Genomic DNA, 25,045 nt, shown 5'->3' with positions numbered 1-25,045 from the left:
ACAAGTTATATTGCATACTTTTTATGATTCCTGTGATATGTGATAATATATTGCATATTATACAACTTAAAGTGAGAGAAACATACTAGTAAAAGATAATTCACTAAAAACAGGAGCTGCCATCATCGCAGGAAACCCTTTCAAATAGCTTGTTATGTTTTGGCTCTGCTGCAATGGTCTTCTTTTAAAATGTTCCCTTAAAAAGAGAAGTATGGGGATTTTTTTTTTTTTTTTTTGCAGATTCATACTTACCTCATACTTACCTCGGTGGATGCAGCATCAGACCGATGCTGCATCTGTCCCCCGCCGCCTCTTCACTGAGAACCGAGCCATCGAACATCGCCGATGGCTCGGTTCTCTCACCTCCCCGAGCGGAGAGATGCTGCCGTCAGTCAGCAGCTCTCCTGTTCTGCTCCTCCACGTTCATTGGAGCGCAGAGCTGTGGAGGGGCGGGGAGCGGCCATCTCAGCGGCTCGCTGAGAGGCTGAGACTGCCATCAGTCCAGGCACCTGGCGGATCCAAACTTCCTAAGACGGGATGATGCGGTGCCTGGACTGATTCCTGTGATGTCAGCAGAGAGCGGACTTCAGACCTGAGAACGGGTCACAGGAATGCAAAATGAATTGCACTCCTGTGACATAGGAGAAGCTCAGCCGAATAAGCTCAGGCTGGACTTCTCCTTTAAAGCAAGCTTAAAAAAAAAAAAAAGAAGGGGGTGGGGGGTAAATTTACTATGCTTCAACCTTCCTTCTTGGACATGACTCTGAATTCCTGAACAAGTAGTGTCAGCCCTGCCTTCTTTGTCTTCATCTCCACCCTCCACCCCTTCTGATTCTATGTGCACAGGCAAAGAGCACAGAAGGTTCAGAAATTCATCAGTTCACAAGATTTCTGGCAAAATCAACAGGTATTTTTACAACAGATATAACAAAACATTTTTATAGAAGTATATTTAGCAGTCCAAATAAAAAACAAATGGGACATATGTTCGTTGTTAGGGTTTACCTACACTTTAAGCTTGTTTTCAGTTCCTTCGAGCTGCTAGACTTAAGCGACATGAAACCCTCCATTTTAAGCACTTTCATCAGTGGATTTAAATCCCTGATTAAATCCACTTTAATTCTTGCCAATGTTCCTGTTTAAACTGCTGCCATGACCGCTAACCCGGGTTTCCAATTTCAGGGAGACTCCTTTATCTTACTAGAGTACTAGAGTTGTGTATTCCTACACTGTGTGCATCAATAGACGCACACAGCTCTAAAGCCTAGGATGGTAAGGCATCCTCTGACTTTCCCTCCTCCTCCCTCCTTCAAAACAGATTGACACCAGTTTCCACTGTTCACTTTTAACTAACTCCTGTAAAGAGCAGAAGTTCAGGGAAGCATCACTGAGAGCAGAAGCTAGCAGTATTGAGAGCTGTGAACTGCAAGTGCTGAGGTAAGAATTTTAATAAATAGTGTACTGGGGAATGTGTATTCCGAGAATCCCTCACCCAGAATTCCCAATAGCTCACAAAACGCATTTTATGGCCTCACTTTCCAGAGCCATTCACCTGCCAGGGCACATTAACTCTAGACTTAAGCCTAGTACACATGAGCCGAATGTCTGGCGATATTGGCTAGTTCAATAAAAACCAGCCGACATTTGGCCCGTGTGTATGGCAGCCGGTCTGGCAGAAGCCAACTGTTTGGCTGGCTTCGGTCGGATTTGCATGCTGGAAAACCAGAAGCTGTCCAGCTCCCGATTTGACCAAAGTGTTCTGGCAGGGGGGTCGCCAATAAGCACTTAAATTGTATATATAAATTCATTTTTTCCGTACAAAAACACAAAAAGGGTCTTCATTTTGATAAATGTCTTAATTGTAATCTTTAGTGAATCAAGAACAAAATCTCACAAATCCTTGCCATTGCATGTGATTAATGCATCTGGGTTATGTCCCAACACATTGGCTGGATACCCACCCGTCTAGCTTGAAGGAATGGCTTAGTCGCATGAATAAAAATCGGGAAGATGAAAAAATGAATTTATACAGTTAAAGATTGAATGTCGTCCTTTACTAAAACATGGGCGTGCTGGCTTCATTACAAATCTTTGGAGGAGTACAAACAGATTATGTTGCCCCCTTGATATAGCTGCATTGTCACTCCCACCAAGGGGCAGTCATGGCTTTGACCTGGATCTGTAACTATGTGTGTATTGCACAAATAAATACAGATACCATATGGATTTTATGCTTGCGTTTTCATTGTGCCATTCTAGGCGAGGGCATTGGGAGTGGGCCCCTCACCTCCTCAGAAGACTGACCCTTCTTCCGACACACCCCCTCCCCCTTTTTATTTTAATTACTTTATTGTTCAAATAAAAATTTTTGCCTTTAAGCCACACTAATCCAGGTATCTTGGATGCAGGCAACAGTCTATGCAAGCCATTATCACTTTTTTCCCCCCCAAAAAAACATGTTTGAAAACATTGCTGCGCAAATACCGTGCGACATAAAAAGTTGCAACAACATCTGCTAAAACAATATATATATATTTTATATATATAATGTTTGGGGGTTCTAAGTAATTTTCTAGCAAAAAAATGATGATTTTTACATGTAGGAGAGAAGTGTCAGAATTGGCCTGGGTGGCAAGGAGTTAATTACCATAATTACCAAATAATTATTATATATTGTTTTTAAGGTAATTTACTATATTTTCAAAATCTGTACTCAAGCAGGTGGCTTAACGGACAAATTACTGAAGTTTGAAGTTATAACTTCCAACCAGTAATTTCACAGTAATAGATAAATAATAAATTGTTATCTTAGAACATATAGAATAATAATTTATGACTTAGCTTGATTATAACCGTACCTTTTCAGCAGGCTGCAGAATCTCATTCTTCCTCTTAACTGTGTGAGAAAAACATGGGATTGTGGTAAACTAATACACATAAACATATGTTTTTTTCCTTGTAGTTAAGTGGACTGGGACGGAAGGGAGCATTTGTCTATTAGACACATGCCCCTTCTATGACACTGCAGTGAGAGGCGTGCCTCCACTGTAGCATTTTTATTGGACAGCTGAGACCAATGGTACTTTACTATTGGTCCAAGACTCCAAGCTGTTTATTGAGCTCATTGCCTCTGACAAGAAGTGAGAGGCACTGTGAGCTCATCCTCTCAGTCTGCTGCAAACAGTGTGTCAGCTTGTATTTAAAGTGGCCGCTCTGTATTTAGCTTCTGACAGGCTGTGCAAGGAGCCCCATATCTCTGGAACCATAGGTTGTCAGAGCCCCAAATGTTTACCAGTGGTGCGGTAGGACTTAGGCTACATACCCTCCAAATTTTCGCCGAGCTACGACCCTCGAAGCTCGATTTTTTAAGTTATTAAATTTTTTTTAATGTTCATGGCAGGTGAGGCCCCGCCTCACTTTCCTCCCCTGACTGCACATCCCCGATCTTGATCTGAACAACAGCTTCTATAAGAGTAAGAAGTCTTCTACGTCATTTGCATAAGGCATAGCAAATCAACTCAAACACTATAGCAATAATGATGACCACCTTTTTCCAGAAACACAGCTTACAACATTTATCAACCAGATGCTACATTTGTTAATCTTGGGTGGGACAGAATTAGCATCCACTTATCTGCACCCAGTGCTAAGCAGACTACTGTACAATGTGTGGAGATATGAAAGTCTCCAAACAGTAAAAAGCAGATTGTGAAAAATGTACACATTCCCAATGATCATACAATACTTTTATGTGACTTCTTTGTCTCCTACTCTTATGTGCCTATTTTAGGTCTATTTTGTATCATAGATAGTCCTCAAAAATCAGTTTCAGATGAAGAGGTTTCATAGCTAAAGTGAAAAGAAGGTTAATGTTTCAAAACTTTACCTAAATGGGAATAAAAAAAAATCACTTCTTGCTTGCAGTCGGTTACATTTGAGTGAATTAACTGCATATAAATAGTTTATTTTTTTAAGTAGTGATTTCTAGATAAAGGCTCTATAGTGCACTGATGAGTCTTTTACAATAAACTATAAATATTGTATGTCTTTTGCCTCACTAATTCCAGTAGATTTTTTTTACTGGTTAGTAAATTGATCTCGGAAGCCTCCATTGTGGTAAAGGTAGTTCAGGCCAAATCTTAGCAGGGAAATGTGTTAAAAGTGCTCTTAATATTTACTTACTGGCCTGAAATTATCCGTTTTACCATTGTGTGTTTTTACAACAGTTTTTTAGCCTTTTCCCTTACTTAAAGAGGAACTGCAGTCTACTCACATAATTTGTAATAAAAACATCTTTGCCATTCTAAATCTCCCCTCCAACCACTTTGCATATTATTTTATATATACTGTGATTCTGTACTTGCCAAATATGCTGCAGAAATCTCCCTCCACTAATTCTGACTGCATCCATTTTAACTGTGGGCAGCTGAAGCTGCTGCCTGTTCACTTCCTGGATTTACACACACACACACATACACAGACACACCTCCAGCTCTGCAGCTCTCATTGGCCCTCTTATGACTCAATCCCCCTCCCTTCCTGGCAAACTCTCATGAGAGTGAGAGGGAGAGAGCTGTGCATGATGTCATAAGCCTAGGCTTATTACCAGACAAGAAACCGGAAGTGGGCTGTATAAGGTATTTACTGGCAGAAAAAAAAGTTTTACTATCCAAAGTTAAAACAACAAGGGCAGAAGATTTAATAGATGGGAAGTTGAAAAAATTACTGAAGTTCCACTTTGAGCTAGCATCCCTTTGTCCCTACTCCCAAAATAGTCAAAGGAAGAAGAACATTCTACTATTCCATGCAGTCCATAGATAACTTTTTTCTTCCAAGCTTCTCCAACTGCCCCAATTCTCCAGCACTGCCATTTTGTCTCCTGGCATATCAGGTGGGGCAGATTTTTTTTTGCTGCGCCCCTGACAATGAGCCAGAAGTGATCTAGCCAAGTAGTTGCTTTGGTTACCCATTTCCAAAGTATCAGCAATATAAGCGCAAGATGAAATCTCACAAAAACCCAAGAGTTAATACTTGAAGCTCTCTACGATACATGACGTAATATCTTAAGAGTCTGTGGGTAGTACAGCGTATGTCATGCTCGCCTAGGTGCGAAAGAAGGAAGTGATGAGAAGGTGGATGGCAGAAAATGTACAGTGTATGCAATTTAGTAATCTTGGAGGGGGCTGTTAAGAATATGTATGCATTTTATTTTTTCTCTCCAATATGCTCTACTGCTAGCACCACCCAGAAAGCTTAAACAATACCGTATACCAACTGTCATTATTAATTAGAGATCCTATTGACTAAAGGAGTAAAGGTGAACAGCTATAGTCTGTTGGCTGCGTAGATTAAAACTGCATGATTTTAAGTCAACCTAATGGTTGTCTTTTCATTAGGTATGATATATGCTGTCATGTACCATTAGGCATGGTAAATGAGTATCTAACCATTATGCAGATGCCCAGTCAAACAGAAAAATCTAGTAGTCTGTATCAAACAAAACAATCTGTTACTAAGCATATGTCTTCTAAGCATACAATACTTGTGAGGAGTCAGAAGTGCATGAAAAAAAATCTGCACGTATTGTCTATTAACAATTAGATGCAGCTTATTTTAGATGAGAAATTAAACTTTTCCAGTCAAAAAAAGTCAAGCTTTGCAACAACCCTTCCACTCAACGTCTCATTATTGTATCTTTAATGTAATAAAAGTCCCACCAACTAGCAGGGGGGTTTAGGATGTGGTAAGGCTGCAGTCAGCAATGAGTAAAGGAAAAGGTGAAATCTGCATGCAAAAATGTTGTTGAATATCTGGATTTACTAATAAAATCTTTGATAATGCATTTTTTTCATATGCATTGAACCTGCTTATGGCAGACTTACTTCTAATGTCTGCTATATAGCCCAATAATTGTCAGTGTTGTAAAAATACAATTGTGATTTGAATATGCAGTCTTCTGACTGTGCCTCATATACTGTCAATAATTATTGTCTATTTATCAGTGTTTTCACTGATTAAGCAACTTTTTGAGCAAGCCAATATATATATATATATATATATATATATATATATATATATATATATATATATATATATATATTGTAATAGTGAGAGTCCCTGTCACTGTGAAAATGGGGTTGAGGTGGACATGGGGTATGCACGTTTGCTTGGGGCAGGGCTTCAGAGCATGAATGTGGACTGGAGAAAACTGCTTTTGCAGCTTTCTCCAGGTTTTGAGATCCACCAGCAGATTGACTGGTCAGGTGTGTGTTGGGCTATTTGTAGACACCTGACCATAGTTCTGGGCTCCACCCTCCCGAGGAGTCCAGGCAAGCAAGGGAGAAGTGTGCATGTCTGCACAGGTCTGTCAGAGTAGACAGAGGGTTCAAGCCTGTGGGCTGGAAAAGGAAGCTGGAAAAGAGTGCTGAGGTACTGGGTATACAGGAACTCTGTTATAGAGCCGAGAGGGCTGAAGCATAAGTCTGAGCAGCAGTGCTGCTAAAGAGAGCCAGGTGGCTTGGTATTTTTGATTGAACTTACATTGTTGCTGTGGAAAGCTGAAACCCCTGCGTGGGCAACTCTTCTGTTATCGGACATTTTCTTTCCTTAATAAAAGTGGGCCTACAAGCCCTTAAAACTGCATATCTGGCGTGGACTCAGCTCACTGGTAAGCTCTACCTTTAGGCTAAATGAACCCCCGATGTTACAAGTGGTTGTTGGATGCGGGCAGAAGACGGTGGAATCCGGGTTCTTGCTCCACAGTGAGTTCAAGTCAGGAACTATTGGCTGTGTGTGGAAGTGCAGCCAGGCAAAAGGCATTGCGTGTTGCAGGTGGTGTACCTGTGAATGAAAAGTCAAATTTTTTTTTCTCTGCTATGAACTGTGTTTGTGTGCATGAGACAGCACAATCTGTGTGTGCACTGTGCAGGTGAGGAAAGCTTGCATGAAGTGAAAAGCAACTTGCTCTAAAGTGACAGTACTTCATTTTTTGCTGGAGGCCGCAAAAGTGCAGTGGAGTGACTGCGAATATGGAAAGTCCACCAGTGTTTGAATCGGCTGTGGACTGGTGCAAACGGCACCTGGCAGCGCTGGACAAAGCTACAGAGGAAAGAAAGCCAACCCTCAGTGTAAGGGGAGAGCGGCTGGATGTCCATAACTGGAAGAGGGGTGTTGTTGCCCCTGGTAACGCTGCTGCAGTTAAAACAGTAGCTATTGTGAAAAATGTCAACGTGTCAGGATCCAGCAGAGAGAAGCCCATGCTATTTACAAAGAGAGAGGCTGATCAAAGGCTGAGACCAAGAGTGGTTGCCCGTAGCAACAGAGAGGAAGCCAGTCGGGCTGTCTGTGTACCATGGGGTATGTCTAACCAGGATCGTGGCAAGTGGCTTCAGGAGAAGCCGATACATCATGTTGGAGAGAGCCAGCAAAGTTCTGCTGGGAGAGCGCGATCTCCCATGGCGACGAGAGTGAAAGTGGTGCCGGACAGGAGAAGCTGCAGAGGAGATTTGGCTCAGCGTCCCCGCAAAGAGGCTTGTGCGTTCCAGCCAGCTGGGAATCGCCAGGAGAGAAGCGCTCTGGGAAAAAGTCGTCCAGTACCATGCCTGGAATGTGGCCAGCTGGGGCGTGGCATGTTTTCTTGTCCTAGGTTCTGGAATTCAGCTGGAGATAATATTGCTGAGAAAAGGTCTTTATCTGCGGGCCCAGATTCCTGTGAAAATATGTTTGCAGTCACCCCTAGCAACAAGAAGGAGTTTCCTGGTGTGTCGGCAGGTGGTGCTAAACAGTGGGAGATGCCTGCTGTAGTTTCATCCCGTGGCCACCAGGGGGAGTTGGCCAGTAAAAGTGCAGCAGAGGATTGGTTCATAAGACAACGTACTCAAATGAAGATGGTGACCCCAACTACTGCGGTGGGTAAGACTGTCTTTAATGAAATGGTGGCTGGAACTGTTGATTTCCGGTATAAAAGGACTGGTTACAAGACTGTCCCTGATGATGTGAGAGTGACCCCAGTTAGTGGGGCCACTGAATGTGTTCTTGAGGGTGACTTGTCCCTGTGCAGTACCCTGTGCAGTGGGGAGGCAGGGGTTAAAGTCAAACCTGCACCTGTGTGTGCATCTCAAGAGGAAAATAGTGATGTGTCTAATGTCTGCCAGTCTCAAGTTGGCGGTGGGCTAGGACAGCCTGCAAGAGGTACAAATGCTGTCAATGTTGATGATTATGGAAAATGTATTGCTGTTGGGAAACCCCCAGGTTCTTGCAGAGCAAAAGCTGTAGTCAAAAATGGGCCATTGCCCATAGCAACTGGTAGTAAGACATCACAGTTGTCCCTAGACATCTCCAGGGAACTTCATTTATTGGAGCCGGAAGTTGCCCTGGACAACTGCGATGTCACTCTGGTGGGACAGTGTGGAACTGTACTGTGTAATGGTAATGTGTTAGTGCAAACTGCTAGTACTAAAAATGTGCAGGTAAATGGTGGGTTAACACAACCTGTGAAAAATGCAAAGGTGTGTGAGGTTTATGAAGCACCAGCCGAGCAAGGTGGTGAACATGGTATATTGCAACCTTCTGTGTTAAAACATGTATTACCACAGTCTGACATGATTCACAATGATTTGTGTAATGAGCCTGAGCCCATCTGTTATGTGTCCCCTTGGGCGGATGGATCGGTTCTGAGGAGTACAGGTGAATGGAGCGCACAAACAATGGATTGGGATAGTTGGAGTAAAAATCTTATCTCCCTGATAGATGAGGTTTTTATGCACAAAACTGAGGTTGTCATGGAGTGTCAAAGTGACGTTGTCACTGGTAATGTTCTGGAGCCGTTCACTGATGCTGAACCTGAGAAGTTGGGTATGAGTCCAGCACCTGGCAGCGCTCTGGGTGAGCACCAGGCTGTGGTTACCTCCAGCTGGGAGGATGTTGGTTTGACAATTGCAACTTCTCAAGTCTCAGCCAATGAGTCTCTCTGCATTCCCAATGTAATGAAAGTCCCCAGAACGGACTTGGGTCTGGGATTAAGGGTCTAGTCTGTAACCAAAGCATTAAAGGAGCTGCTTAAACTTTGGGATGTACAGCCAATCTATATTGGGGTGTCTCCTCCACAGTCAGATGGCCTGGTACTGTGGAGTACCACTAGGTGGAGCACTAAATGGCAGGCTGTACAGAACAAAGGAGAACAAGACAGGAGTGGTTTATTCTTGAAAGTATTACTCTTGTTAAAAGTTGCTTCTGGGTATGCTGCTGGGTTAATTCCTGAAAAAATGGTATATGGGAGATGCTTTGGAGAAACTAAAAATGAGTCAATGTCTGAGGTTTCACCTCCTAACAGCCCGATGGGAAGCATTTCCGGCGGTTATGGTCCAGGGTGGTGTTGGTCAGTTGTCGGTGAAGGGCGCGTATACTGCACCGGTGGAAAAACCACGTGAGATGGAAGGGCCGAGCATGGACCAGAAAACAGCAGAAATCCTGACCGGGGCTCAGACAGAGGTGGTTAAAGAGACTGGGGTCACCAGTCCAATAATAGGTTTATGTGACAAACCTGATATGGTCCCTGAGACAGGGAAATGGGTAAAAAGTGCAATAAGGTTGGTACGCGGATCAGACGAGAGCTCGCCTGTTCCGGTTTTGGATAGAAATCCAGGTGGTATTAAAGGTCAAGTGGTAGGACAGCTGCCTGCAGAGTGGGTGAACCCAGGGGAGGTGACATCCTGTGAGGTTCCTGTGGGTGATGGCGGCCCTCCGGTATGTGTGCCCTCTGCAGACTCTGCCCTAGCAAATGCTGAAAAAAAAGGCATTGGTGACATGTGCAACATTGAGAGGTGTAATGTTGGTTTGAAAATGTCTGTCAATGATGAATCAAGTAATGTGTTAATGGTACATTATAATGTGGTGTCCAAAGGTACAGGTAAACCTGGTAAACAATTAGTGACTGCTGAGTCAGGTACCAGAAATAAGAGGAGGGGTCCCGTTATAAACACCATAAAAATAGGCCCCCAACAGTCTCAGAACAGTAATGCTGAGAGAGGTTTTGGGAAACCAGGAAACGCAGATAAAAGGTCCAGAGTTAATTTCAAGAGTGCTATTTGCATTTGGAATCTGTTGCTGTCAACTCTCAATATGAGATCCAAAGAGCTGTCACTATCAGTGAAGCAAGCCATCATTAGGCTGAAAAAACAAAACAGACCCATCAGAGAGATAGCAAAAACATTAGGTGTAGCCAAATCAACTGTTTGGAACATCCTTAAAAAGAAAGAATGCACCGGTGAGCTCAGCAACACCAAAAGACCAGGAAGACCACGGAAAACAACTGTGGTGGATGACCGAAGATTTTTTTTCATGGTGAAGAAAACACCCTTCACAACAGTTGGCCAGATCAAGAACACTCTCCAGGAGGTAGGTGTATGTGTGTCAAAGTCAACAAGCAAGAGAAGACTTCACCAGAGTGAATACAGAGGGTTCACCACAAGATGTAAACCATTGGTGAGCCTCAAAAACAGGAAGGCCAGATTAGAGTTTGCCAAACAACATTTAAAAAAGCCTTCACAGTTCTGGAACAACATCCTATGGACAGATGAGACCAAGATCAACTTGTACCAGAGTGATGGGAAGAGAAGAGTATGGAGAAGATAAACCTTCTCCACTTTGAGGAAAAAAAACCCGCCCACAAGACCACCACACAAGATTCCCCCCTTTGGGACCTGACTGTATGTATATGTATATATATATATATATATATATATATATATATATATATATATATATATATTGTCTTGCTCAAAAAGTTGCTTAATCAGTGAAAACACTGATAAATAGACAATAATTATTGACAGTATATGAGGCACAGTCAGAAGACTGCATATTCAAATCACAATTGTATTTTTACAACACTGACAATTATTGGGCTATATAGCAGACATTAGAAGTAAATCTGCCATGAGCAGGTTCAACTGCTCATTAACCAAAGCATACCACCTCATCAGTGAAGCATGGTGGTGGTAGTGTCATATCGTGGGCATGTATGGCTGCCAATGGAACTGGTTCTCTTGTATTTTTTGATGATGTGACTGCTGACAAAAGCAGCAGGATGAATTCTGAAGTGTTTCGGGCAATATTATCTGCTCATATTCAGCAAAATGCTTCAGAACTCATTGGACGGCACTTCACAGTGCAGATGGACAATGACCCGAAGCATACTGCGAAAGCAACCAAAGAGTTTTTTAAGGGAAAGAAGTGGAATGTTATGCAATGGCCAAGTCAATCACCTGACCTGAATCCGAATGAGCATGCATTTCACTTGCTGAAGACAAAACTGAAGGGAAAATGCCCCAAGAACAAGCAGGGACTGAAGACAGTTGCAGTAGAGAGCCTGGCAGAGCATCACCAGGGATGAAACCCAGCATCTGGTGAGGTCTTTGCACACTTGAAATTAACTCTGGACCTTTTATCTGCACCTTGTAAATGGGAAAATGAGGGAATAACACACATCTGGCCATGGAACAGCTGAGCAGCCAATTGTCCCATTACTTTTGGTCCCTTAAAAAGTGGGAGGCACATATACAAACTGTTGTAATTCCTACACCTTTCACCTGTTTTGGATGTAATTACCCTCAAATTAAAGCTGAAAGTCTGCAGTTAAAGCACATCTTGTTCATTTCATTTCAAGTCCATTGTGGTGGTGTATAGAGCCAAAAAGATTAGAATTGTGTCAATGTCCCAATATTGATGGACCTGACTGTATGTATATATATATATATATATTGACACAATTCTAATCTAATCTAATCTAATATATATATATATATATATATATATATATATATATATATATATATATATATATATATATATATATGGAATTGTGTAAATCCTGGGTGAAAAAAGCTGATAGACCATACATAGACTGAAGAGTTCAATTTAAAAGTTACAGAACCATGTTGTCTTCAAGATTCAAGCAATGGTAATTTTGATTTTACTTGAATTATTTTAAAATGTAGCTCCACTTTGGGGAAAATTACCCCGCCCACAAGAACACCACACAACATTCCCCTCTTTGTGATCTGTGTAGATTGTTAGGATTCTACCAAGCTTTGTTGCAGATTATTACTGTAGCTGTTAGTTTTAACATGTCCTTTCCAGGCTAATTCCTAAATTGAAGGATTTGCTCTCATAATCACCCAAGCAAATCAACATGTTCTAATGAAGAAAGCCACAGTGTCCCTTTAAAAAAAAAAAGCCTTAAGGAGCGTTTAGCCAAAATTTTTACTGCAGGAAATGGCAAAATATTTTACATACCTTAGTGCAGACTTTTGTGCGCTAACTACACAAGCAGGAAATATTTTTGGAGGCATTCTGTAACTCAACTTTTGTAAAAAGAACAAAAAAAATTCCCCTCTGGGTGACCTGTATACATTGCAGAGATTTAACAATTTTTTTTCTTCAGAATAGCAAAAAGGTAGGAATCTGCAACATGTTTAGCTGTTTATTTGTCTGTGTCCATAAGCATAGGAGTGGTTTTATAATTATCAATCAGCTTCTGCACCTGCAGGGCTCCAATTATGAAAGTGGTAGGGACTGCATCCCTTCAGACATGCTTTGTCTTTTGGAGTATCTCACCAAAAAATACATTTTTGTTGCAGGATATGCTCAAAGTCTGATCTGTAACAGTGTAGATTTCTGGGAAAATCAGCAAGCCAATCATTCAAGCAGAAACAGTATATATACAGTATCTCACAAAAGTGAGTATACCCTTCACATTTTTGTAAATATTTTATTATATCTCTTCATTTGACAACACTGTAGAAATGACACTTTGCTACAATGTAAAGTAGTGAGTGTACAGTTTGTATAACAGTGTAAATTTGTTGTCCCCTCAAAATAACTCAACACATAGCCATTAATGTCTAAACCGCTGGAAACAAAAGTGAGTACACCCCTAAGTGAAAATGTCCAAATTGGGCCCAATTAGCCATTTTCCCTCCCTGGTGTCATGTGACTCGTTAGCGTTACAAGGTCTCAGGTGTCAATGGGGAGCAGGTGTGTTAGATTTGTCATTATCGCTTTCAATCTCTCATACTGGTCACTGGAAGTTCAACATGGCACCTCATCACAAAGAACTCTCTGAGGATCTGAAAAAAAGAATTGTTGCTCTACATGAAGATGCCCTAGGCTATAAGAAGATTGCCAAGACCCGGAAACTGAGTTGCAGCATGATGGCCAAGACCATACAGTGGTTTAACAGGATGGGTTCCACTCAGAACAGGCCTTGCCATGGTTGACCAAAGAAGTTGAGTGCACATGCTCAGCATCATATCCAGAGGTTGTCTTTGGGAAATAGACGTATAAGTGCTGCCAGCATTGCTGCAGAGGTTGAAGGGGTAGGGGGGTCAGTCTGTCAGTGCTCAGACAATACGCCAAACGCTGCATCAAATTGGACTGCATGGCTGTTGTCCCAGAAGAAAGCCTTCATAACTGGAATCATGTCCTCTGGTCTGATGAGACCAAAATAAACTTATATGGATCAGAGGGTGTCAAGCGTGTGTGGCGGCAACCAGGTGAGGAGTACAAAGACAGGTGTGTCTTGCCTACAGTCAAACATGTTGGTGGGAGTGTCATGGTCTGGGGCTGCATGAGTGCTGCCGGCACTGGGCAGCTACAGTTCGTTGAGGGAAAGATGACAACATGTACTGTGACATACTGAAGCAGAGCATGATCACCTCCCTTCGGAAACTAGGCCGCAGGGCAGTATTCCAACATAACAACCCCAAACACACTTTCAAGATGACCACTGCCTTGCTAAAGAAGCTGAGGGTAAAGGTGATGGACTACAAGCAAAAAAAGGCCTTCGCGCTACTAAGATGTGTTCAGACTGATCACCTAATTAATAAAAAGAGGGAAAACCTCCGTAAACTAAGAAATTAAATAAATAAACAAATAACTATCCAAAGTGCGTACTGTGCACTATAGTGCAATCAAAGTGAAAAAAAAGCTGTCTGCAGCAGGATCTGACAGTGTTCACATTCCACTCATAAGTACATAAAATCTCCCCTGATGAAGTCACGTGATGACGTAACGCGTAGGGAGTGGCCGGAGGTTGAAGTATACCAGAAGTGATGTGAGAAAGGCGTCCAGACGCCATACTATTCATTTTGTGCTTGTTTTCTAATTTTTAATGTAAGAATCCAGCCTATTTTTTAATAAAATCATATTTTAATCATAAACATACTACACCATTGGAGTTCTCTATCTCTCCCATCCTTGCCCACTTCTCCCCCCCCTCCCGCGGGTACGAGATTGTATGAGGAGGTGGATGTGAAGTATCCATTCAGGTTTTACACTAAGTGGAACGGAGGACCCCCTGGTGGTGGATATTGGAATAGCGGAACAGATTCCTGTACATTGCCTTATACTGATGTTTCAAGATATCAAGGTGAGGGTTCTGTGAGCCCATTTATGGGATTATACACTTCTCGCCCTTTTGCTGTGTAGTTTATCTGAACGCATTTTTGAGAAAACCTCTTTTTTTACATTTACTGGAAAATGCTGAATTAAGAGACTATTACCACATTGAATCTTATGCCGCTGGACTGTTACACCAACTTATGGACTAATCACTTTTGCACTTTATTATTACCCCAATTTATTGGGCACCATTTGCACATTGTTTATTTACCCTATTCATTGGGCACTTTTTGCACTTTATTGTTGCTGTAGCGCGGAATCACTATAAGATTTTATGTAAAGGTGATGGACTGGCCAAGCATGTCTCCAGACCTAAACCCTATTGAACATCTGTGGGGCATCCTCAAATGGAAGGTGGCAGAGCGCAAGGTCTCTAACATCCACCAGCTCAATGATGTCATCATAGAGGTGTGGAAGAGGACTCTAGTGGCAACCTGTGAAGTTCTGGTGAACTCTATGCCCAAGAGGGTTAAGGCAGTGCTGGAAAATAATGGCGGCCACACAAAATATTGACACTTTGGGCCAAATTTGGACATTTTCACTTAGGGGTGTACTCACTTTTGTTGCCAGCGGTTTAGGCATTAATGGCTGTGTGTTGAGTTATTTTGAGGGGACAGCAAATTTACACTGTTATACAAGCTGTACACTCACTACTTTACATTGTAGCAAAGTATAATTTCTTCAGTGTTGTCACATGAAAATATATAATAAAATATTTATAAAAATGTGAGGGGTGTACTCACTTTTGTGAGATACTGTATAAATATACACACACAAAAAAAAAATACTGCAAAAGTGGAGAAATGCTGTAAAGTAAGCATACTTTCAAAAATATATATTTTAATTGTTTACAAAATGCAAAGTGAGTGAACAGAAGTAAAGTCTAAGGCCTCTTTCACACGGACTGTCCGTTCAGGTCCGCCTGTCAGTTTTTTAGGCGGACCTGAACTGACCCTCCATGGACCTCTATGGAGCGTTGGATGTCAGCGGTGACATGTCCGCTGACATCCGACCCGCTCCGATCCGAAAAAGTGTAACGGATGAAAAACCTACTTTTCCATCCGTTTTCGGATCGGAACGGGTGACGACGGACTCTACGGTCGGTCATCATCCGATCCCCCATAGGGGAGAGCGGCACTCTGACAGGTCCGTCGCTGCACAGTGTGCAGAGACTGACCTGTCATCTTCCTGCTCAGCGGGGATCGGCGGAGCGATCCCCGCTGAGCAAGCGGATGTTCACGGGGCGGATCATCACGGATCCGTCCCGTGTGAAAGAGCCCTAAATCTAATCAATATTTGGTGTGATTTCCCTTTGCCTTCAAAACAGCATACATTCGTCTAGGTAAAAGTGTACACAGGTTTTGAAGAAATTCCGCAGGTAGTGGTCAGCCAAGGAAACAAGTGCAGCAGAAGACAGACAACATCATGCTTACTTCCCTTCGACATTAGAAGATATTCAGCAGTGCCATTAGCACAGAACTGGTGAAAACCTGGCCATTCTGGCCAGGAGTGGTCTTCATTGTAGAATTGCAGCCAAAAAGCCACATCTCCAACGTGGAAACAATTAGGGATGAGCCAAACACCCCCCTGTTCGGTTCGCACCAGAACTTGCGAACAGGCAAAAAATTTGTTCGAACATGCGAACACCGTTAAAGTTTATGGAACATGAATAATCAAATGTGCTAATTTTAAAGGCTTATATGCAAGTTATTGTCATAAAAAGTGTTTGGGGACCCGTGTCCTGCCCAGGGGACATGGATCAATGCAAAAAAATTTTTTAAAGAAGAAGATGGAGGAAGAAACCAAAGGAAGATAGAAGATAGAAGAAAGAAGATAGAAGAAAGAAGAAGCATTTAAATAAAGGAATTGTCAAAAACTGTCTCTTGTCAGTTTTAACATTTTTGACCGTTTTTTTGTGAAATGGTAGGGATACCCCCTTACCATTTCACACAGGGGGGAGGGCCGGGATCTGGGGGTCCCCTTGTTAAAGGGGGCTTCCAGTTTCCGATAAGGCCCCCGCCCGCAGACCCCCACAACCACCGGGCAAGGGTTGTGGGGATGAGGCCCTTGTCCCCATCAACATGGAGACAAGGTGTTTTGGGGGCTACCCCAAAGCACCCTTCCAATGTTGAGGGCATGTGGCCTTATACGGTTCAAGAGGGGGGTGTCCCCCCTCTTTTCCTGCGGCCTGCCAGGTTGCGTGCTCGGATATGGGTCTGGTATGGATTTTTGGGGGGACCCCACGCCATTTTTAAAAAAAATTTTGGCCGGGGTTTCCCTTTATATCCATACCAGACCTGAAGAGCCTGGTATGGAATTTAGGGGGACACCCCACGTCATTTTTTTCTTAAATTATGGTTCAGGGTTCCCCTGTGGGGAATTCCCATGCCGTTTTTATCAATGAACTTTTATGTGTATTGTCGGACCGGCAATTCATTAATAGCCGCGAGTAGTTTTAAATTACTTTTTTTCCTTTGAAGTGTCATTTTGCTGTTAGACTGTTCTAAACACGGGAAACATGCGCCCCTTTACAGGCATACTATAGACACCCCCCAGGTACGAAATTTGAAGGAATATTATACTTTTATTGTTTCACTTTAAGCATTATTAAAATCACTGCTCCCGAAAAAACTGCAGTTTTTAAAACTTTTTTTTGCATTGATCCTTGTCCCCTGGGGCAGGACCCAGGTCCCCAAACACTTTTTATGACAATACCATGCATATAAGCCTTTAAAATTAGCACTTTTGATTTCTCCCATAGACTTTTAAAGGGTGTTCCGCGGCTTTCAAATTTGCCGCGAACACCCCAAATTGTTCGCTGTTCGGCGAACTGGTGAACAGCCGATGTTCGAGTTGAACATGAGTTCGACTTGAACTCAAAGCACATCCCTAGAAACAATGCTAAGCGACTTAACTATGCATGAAAACATAAGAAATGGGGTACAGAATAATTGAGGAGTCAAAATGTGAAAAATTTGGCTGTAGCAGGTTGGCTGGAGCGTGGTACACTAAGGAGTGTCAGCAGGCAACAGTGAAGCATGGTGTAGGTTCCTTGCAAATTTGGGGCTGCATTTCTGCAAATTGGAGATCAGGAGCAGTGGTGTCCTCAAGGCTGAAAAATACAGGCAGATACTTATTTACCATAACATCAGGGAATCGGGTGATTGGCCCCAATTTATTCTGCAGCAGTACAACAACTTCAAGCATACAGCCAGTGTCATTAAAAACCTATCTTCAATGTAAAGAACAAGGAGTCCTGGAAGTGATGGTTTGGCCCCCACAGCACCCCAAACATTGAGTCGGTCTGGGATAACATGAAGAGACAGAAGGATTTCAAGCAGCCTACATCCACAGAAGATCTGTGGTTAGATCTCCAAGATGCTTGGAACAACCTACCTGCCGAGTTCCTTCAAAAACTGTGTTCAAGAGTACCTAGAAGAATTGATGCTGCTTTGAAGGCAAAAAGGTGGTGACACCAAATCTTGATTAGATTTGGATTTCTCTTCTGTTCATTTACTTTCCATTTTATTAATTTATAAAACAAATAAACCTTTAGCACTTCTAATTCTAAAGGAAGCATTTCTAAATTTACAGCAATTTTTCACATCTGCCTAAAACTTACAGAGCTCCTCAAAATTCATAAGACACACAGGTCTGGATGGGAACTTTGCGTAATTGAAACATGTACAGCAGATCTGAAAGAATGGACTGTGTATGATTCTGTTAAGCTTTTAATATGCAGCTATTTGTGAGTATACATCTATTTTATTGCTACAGTAAAAAGGTTTATAAAAAGGTAATGCACTAGACTGATGTGCCCTCCTTTTCTGTTTTAGTATTATTAGGGCTTTCCCAGTTCTAAGAGGGCAGCAAAGCATGGTGATGTTTTTTGCCTGAAGAGTTGACGAGTGAAAGTCTATCAGTGCCTGAGCATCACACTTGAGCATAGGAGGTTGTACTGTGTACATGTTTTTTTTTTTTTACATACATACATACAGCTTGGACCAAAATAAATATACATATGCCATGCCCTACTGACCCCTGTGGACGTACTGTTGTGCCTGTGTGATCACTCACTCAGCAAGGGTGCCATTTAAAGAAAGTCTTATATTTTTCCCAATTGATGAAAGTGTTCTCTGACTGGACAAGGTGGAGCTGATGGTGAAAACTGAAGAGTGTTCTCTGTATGGTGCCCTTTGCGGAAAGAGTGACTATGCAGCCAGGCAGCCATTCAGCAGGGGATATCAAAGGAACACTGCATTAACTGCTGCTACTACAGTGATTCTCTGCTTCGAAAGGGATTGGCCAGGTAGCGTATACGATATATACTTGCATTGGTCCAAGGTGAACAAATAAAACTATGCTAAAAGTAAATACCTGGAATTCAGGAAGGGAATTTACAAACATACCCCCCCCCCCCTAAATATTACCCATTTCTTTATAGAATACATGGTCAGGTTCCCATCTTTTAGAACTGTCCTGTGAACAACAACAAACTGAAGTATGCAAACAGATGCAGATCAGCCCGATGTTTTCCTTGGCAAGAAGTAAACCCAATTAGCATGGATCTACTTTCAGCTTCATATAAATATTCAAAGCAGTAGCAATCATTATAATGTCAAAAGTATAGGTGAGCACTCCTGCATTCATATTTTGAAAAAGCAATTTGGTTTCCTACAGAACACAAACTTCAACAGCTGTGTCATTCAGAAGCACTTTACTTACCCTCATCCCTTCCACTTCCCCACATCCATTCTACTCCACTTCTCTACAAGGTTGTGAATAACTTGGCAGGCTCTGCTTAGTATTATTTTAATGGGTATAGGACTTTTAATATGATTTATAGTAAGTGCTTTTAGGAATATGAATCTAGGTTGCTCAAACACCTTTCTCCTTGAAAAGAGACTGCAGCAAATCAAAAAGAATGGCACGCTTGAATACCTTTATATTTACACAGACGACCTGAGATCGGCAGATATAATGAGATTGAGGCCCCTGGTTTCTAGAAGGCCAGGGAGCTGCAACAGGAGGAGATCTCTTCTAAATTATGGAACAATCTGTGTGTGGTAGAAAGGATATATTTTGTGGAAATGTTATTTTAGCACCCGGTCATTGCTGACTGGCTGTAAGGCCCCATTCACACTAGCGCGTTTTTTGATGCATTTTGCATTTTGCAGAAATGCACGGGAATTTTTTAACATGGGTTCCTATGGAACATGTTCACATCAATGCTTTTTTGTATCTCCGCGTTTTTGGAAAGGGTCGGGGACTTTTTCTCATGCAAAATGCAGCGTTTTGCATGTAATGGTTTTCAATGGACAAGCATCAAAAACGCAAGTGCACCTTTTTTGCAGCGTTTTTGATGCGTTTTTGGTGCGTTTTTGCCGTTTTTTTTTTTTTTTTTTTTTGTAATTTTTTTGTAAGACTGTAAAAAAAAAAGAAAAAAAAAAAAAAACGCAAAACGCAAATCGCGGCAAAATCGCGGCAAAAACGCGGCAAAAACGCGGCTCAAAAACGCGGCAAGCATGAAAAAAAAACCTCCAAAAACGCTCAAAAGCAACATGCATAGGTGTGAATCGAGCCTAAAAAGCAGAACTGCTGACCAATAACAAATATGAAGATTGGAAAGTAAGAGTAAAGTCTAAACTCCTGATCTGCATACTTTTTGTTAGGTCAGTGGGTCCGAAATGGTTAATAGAAATATGACATAAAAAAGAAAAAAAATGACATAACATATAATTGCTACATGTGCCATTTTTTTAATCTATGGCTGTAAAATAATCTTCCAACGACTTAAAATTTTTAAAGGGTCAAAAAAATTATATGTTGCTTCCTTGCAATATGACAACTTGGAGCCACTCCGTACATACTTTCTATACAGATTTCCCCGCAGTAATCAAATTTCTGGCTTATGCTATTGGCTCACTGCTTTTTCTTGACATCTGTGCTGACATAAAAGTCAAGTTTCAGGCGTCTTTTGCAGAGATACTCTCTCAGGCTCACTCATACGCATGCGTACACTGCAGGTTCATTAACACGTCGATATTGCTCAGAGGTTTATAGGAAGATAACCTTCCCATTCAATACTTGGTTCGAGAAAGGATTTGTAAAACAAACAACAATTTCTTTAGAAAAAGATCAGAGAAAAACGTATGCTATAATCTCTTTAATGTATACATTTCACCCAGAGGGAAAATATATTTTAATATATGTATTATACACACACACACATATATTTTTACAAAACTGAAGTTACACTTTAATATCATTGGTTTACCATAAAACATTTACAGAAGGAAGTCCACAATCGTAGCCTCCACACTCTTAGAACTGGTTTTCTTTAACGAATACTTGTTGTTAGATTAAATCATTATAAATACGTTCTCAATGCATTATTATTACTGCTACGTACATTAAAAAGGACAACTTAACTAGTTGTCCTTTAACCACCTCCCTACCAATGTTTTTTTTTAAAAAATGCATGAACAGGAAGGTGGATGTCCATTTCTAGGAATGCTAGTTACACAGACAGTGTACAGAGCTAATCCGAGCAGCTCTGTACCATGTAATCGCTATGGTTGACCGATGATATATACATTAATGATGTGGTGTGTATAGTGTACCGAGGCTCCATGTTGTAATCACTTCAATACCAGCAGTTTTTTTTATTTCCAAAATAATTGTGTCAAAAATTTGATTACCTTGGGGTGTCTACTTTCCAAAAAGGGGTCATTTTTGGAAATGTCCATACTGTCTTGGCATTTGACATGTCTCATAACAGAAAAGAAAGCATTTTTTTTTTTGCGGTATGGCTAAGAGATTTTCAGGCATATTATCACAGCACTGAAAAATGGCCTGATAAGACGGGGTATATACACAGGTCAGTACTCAAGTGGTTAACTATTTCCCCAATCATTCATGTATCAAAATTTTATTAGCCCACTCCCAAGCTCTGCAACAGGTTTCCCTGCCTGGCGTCAAATATTGCTTATCTCCATCAGAATTTAAGAACACAGGGTCACAATCACAGTAGTGGCTATTTACTCCTGATAGAAATGTCTATATACAGAACTTGATCTACACCAGTATTCCATTTGCCGAAAGTTCTGTTCACTGAAAGGAGAAGAGACATTGAGGTTGATTTACTAAAACTGGAGAGTACAAAATCTGGTGCAGATTTGCTTGGTAGCCAATCAACTTCTAATTCCAGCTTGTTCAATTAAGCTTTGACAAAAAAAAAACCTGGAAGCTGTTTGGTTTTTATGCAGCGCTGCACCAGATTTTGCACTCTCCAGTTTTAGTAAAATCAACCCTATTGCTTGTAGGCCCAAAGGGAACAAGGACAAATAAATTAAGAAGACCCTAAAGACAAACCTTTATACGAACCACACTTAAAATTTGTTTTTTTAGAACTTACCTTGTAGGGATTTTGACACGTAGATACCGGTCTACAGCAATGGCTAGCAATGCCAGTATGGAACTCTGCGTCAGAATCAGCATAATACAAGCCACCATAAGGCAGCTATAAAACTCAGTTTCCAATCCAATACTAATTATAATGGCCAAAGGAATGACCAGTGCTCCAACTGCAATGTCAGCCACAGCCAATGACACAATGAAGAAGAAAGTGGTGTCTCGAAGTGCCTGGTTCACAATTACAGCCCAAATCACCAGTATGTTACCGAGTACCGAGACCAAGGCTATCAGCACTTCAATGACGATATAGACAGCTAGTGAGACGGAGGTGCCCATGCTGCTTTAATGTGGAGAATGGCTGTTAATCCTGAACCTGGAAATAAAAAAAAAAATGTTAAATTAAACCTTGTAAGATACAGTAAATCCAAAAAATTTGCCATGCATGGCACATTGCAGTGGAGAACAATAGGTGTCATTAGAAAAATATAGACATGCTTAGTTTAGCGCACATCAAATATTAAACACATGCTGACTTAGTGGAATCTTAAGAAAAGTGGGTGGCACATAGTGCAGTTCATCTGCCAGTAAATGTATATTGCATAGTCTTTAGCAGCATCGTCAACCTAATATACATCTCATAAGCTGTCAATGCCATCTACAATTACTATTCTATTATTAATTTGCATATGTGCTGATGAACGTGCCTTTTTATGCCAGCTCAGGAAGCCTTTTTTCCTTCAAGCAACAATTAAGGGATGGTTCACCCCAGGTGATTCTGGTCTAAATGAGCAATATTTTGTGTAGTCACCTTGACACTAAATGTAACCACAATGTACAATATGTACAAGTTTAATTTAAAAAAGCATTCTGTGTCAAACATTGATTTATCTCCAAGATCTGGTTACTCATAATTCCTATAGGATTTGGTGAACCAATTGAACAAACTGCAGGCAGTCCCCCAGTCACGAACATCTGAGTTACATATGACTCGTACTTAAAGTGGTTGTAAACCCACTTTGAGAAAAAAACAAAAACTAACACCTTCAAGACAAAGGCTTATGTAATACTCACGTGAGATTGAAGGCCTCACTGTGGTGCCCATACACCGCTTCAGCAGCCGACATCACTCCCGGGGGTTACTTCCGGGTATCGCGGCTCTGGCACTGTGATTGGCTGGAGCCACGATGACGTCACTCCTGTGTATGTGCACGGTAACAGCACACTCACTGAAGCAAGGGCACGTGCGTGCCCTTGCTTCAGTTTGTGTCAGTGCACATGTGCCTATGATGTCGGCACATGAAAATACAGGGTAGCTCCTAAACCATGCAGGTTTAGGAGATATCCTGGGTAGCTACAGGTAAGCCTTATTATAGGCTTACCTGTAGCACAAAGTGGTCTGTAAGGGTTTACAACCACTTTAAGAACAGAGGCAGCCTGACATCACGCTGGTCCTGGAAACCACCGGGCAGCCATCGTGCTACTCACAACATGCTGCCACCTACTGTCCGGATCAGTCAGCAATCCCACGTCACTGCATGGCCAGTTAACCCTTCCTTATGCTATCCAAAACTTAAACATCATTTTTTGACTGGGGTAACACCTAAAAAATGTACAGTGCCTTGCAAAAGTATTTACCCCCCCCCCCCTTGGCTTTTTACCTATTTTGTTACATTACAGCCTTTAGTTCAATGTTTTTTTAATCTGAAATATATGTGATGGATCAGAACACGATAGTCTAAGTTGGTGAAGTAAAATTAGAAAAATATATACATAAAACTATTTTTCAGAAATAAAAAACTGATAATTGGCATGTGCGTATGTATTCACCCTCTTTGTTATGAAACCCATAAAAAGCTCTGGTGCAACAAATTACCTTTAGAAGTCACATAATTAGTGAATTGATGTCCACCTGTGTGCAATATAAGTGTCACATGATCTGTCATTACATATACACACCTTTTTGAAAGGCCCCAGAGGCTGCAACACCTAAGCAAGAGGCACCACTAACCAAACACTGCCATAAAGACCAAGGAACTCTCCCAACAAGTAAGGGAAAATGTTGTTGAGAAGTACAACTCAGGGTTAGGTTATAAAAAAATATCCAAATCTTTGATGATCCCTAGGAGCACCATCAAATATATCATAACCAAATGTAAAGAACATGGCACACCAAAACCCACGGACCGGGCAAGGAGGGCATTAATCAGAGAGGCAGCACAGAGACCTAAGGTACCCCTGGAGGAGCTGCAGAGTTCCACAGCAGAGACTGGAGTATCTTTACATAGGATGAAAATAAGCTGACGCTCCATAGAGTTGGGCTTTATGGCAGAGTGACCAGAAGAAAGACACTACTTTTAGCAAAAAACAAAATGTCACGTTTTGAGTTAGTGAAAACGCATGTGGGAGACTCCCAAAATGTATGGACGAAAGTGCTCTGGTCTCATGAGTCTAAAATTGAACTTTTTGCCCATCAAAGAAAACGCTATGTCTGGCGCAAACCCAACACATCACATCACCCAAAGAACACCATCCCCACAGTGAAACATGGTGGTGGCAGCATCATGCTGTGGGGATGTTTTTCAGCAGTCGGGACTGGAAAACTGGTCAGAGTAGAGGGAAAGATGGATGGTGCTTAATACAGGGATATTCTTGAGCAAAACCTGTACCACTCTGTGTGTGATTTGAGGCTAGGACGGAGGTTCACCTTCCAGCAGGACAATGATTCCAAACACACTCCTAAAGCAACACTTGAGTGGTTTAAGGGGAAACTTGTAAATGTGTTGGAATGGCCTAGTCAAAGCCCAGACCTCAATCCAATAGAAAATCTGTGGTCAGACTCAAAGATTGCTGTTCACAAGCGCAAACCATCCAACTTGAAGGAGCTGGAGCAGTTTTGCAAGGAGGAATGGGCAAAAATCCTAGTGGTAATATGTGGCAAGCTCATAGAGACTTATCCAAAGTCACTTGGAGCTGTGATAGCCGCAAAAGGTGGCTCTACAAAGTATTGACTTTAGGAGGGGGTGAATAGTTATGCACATTGACTTTTTCTGTTATTTTGTCCTATTTGTTGTTTGCTTCACAATAAAAAAAAACACATCTTCAAAGTTGTGGGCATGTTCTGTAAATTAAATGACGCAAATCCTCAAACAATCCATGTTAATTCCAGGTT

At 41.6% G+C, this 25,045-nt stretch overlaps 1 protein-coding gene across 3 annotated transcripts in view; it reads right to left on the bottom strand.

The window, feature by feature from the left end:
* The window catches only part of ADORA1 (adenosine A1 receptor), a 227,274-nt gene that overhangs the window by 153,876 nt on the left and 48,353 nt on the right, over positions 1-25,045 (bottom strand). For 2 of the 3 annotated variants that reach the window (XM_073615652.1, XM_073615653.1), the window contains exon 2: positions 21,878-22,249. In XM_073615652.1, coding sequence (XP_073471753.1) covers positions 21,878-22,212 — 335 coding nt within the window. In that variant the 5' untranslated portion in view covers positions 22,213-22,249. Of the gene's footprint in view, positions 1-2,858; positions 2,897-21,877; positions 22,250-25,045 lie in introns of those variants that run through there. The other variant, XM_073615654.1, reaches the window with a different exon arrangement.

This window comes from Aquarana catesbeiana, linkage group LG02 (genome assembly GCF_042186555.1).
Source record: "Aquarana catesbeiana isolate 2022-GZ linkage group LG02, ASM4218655v1, whole genome shotgun sequence".
NCBI classification, from domain to species: Eukaryota; Metazoa; Chordata; class Amphibia; order Anura; family Ranidae; genus Aquarana; species Aquarana catesbeiana.
Note: the sequence above shows the minus strand (reverse complement) of the source record. Positions and strands in the feature narration are given on the sequence as shown.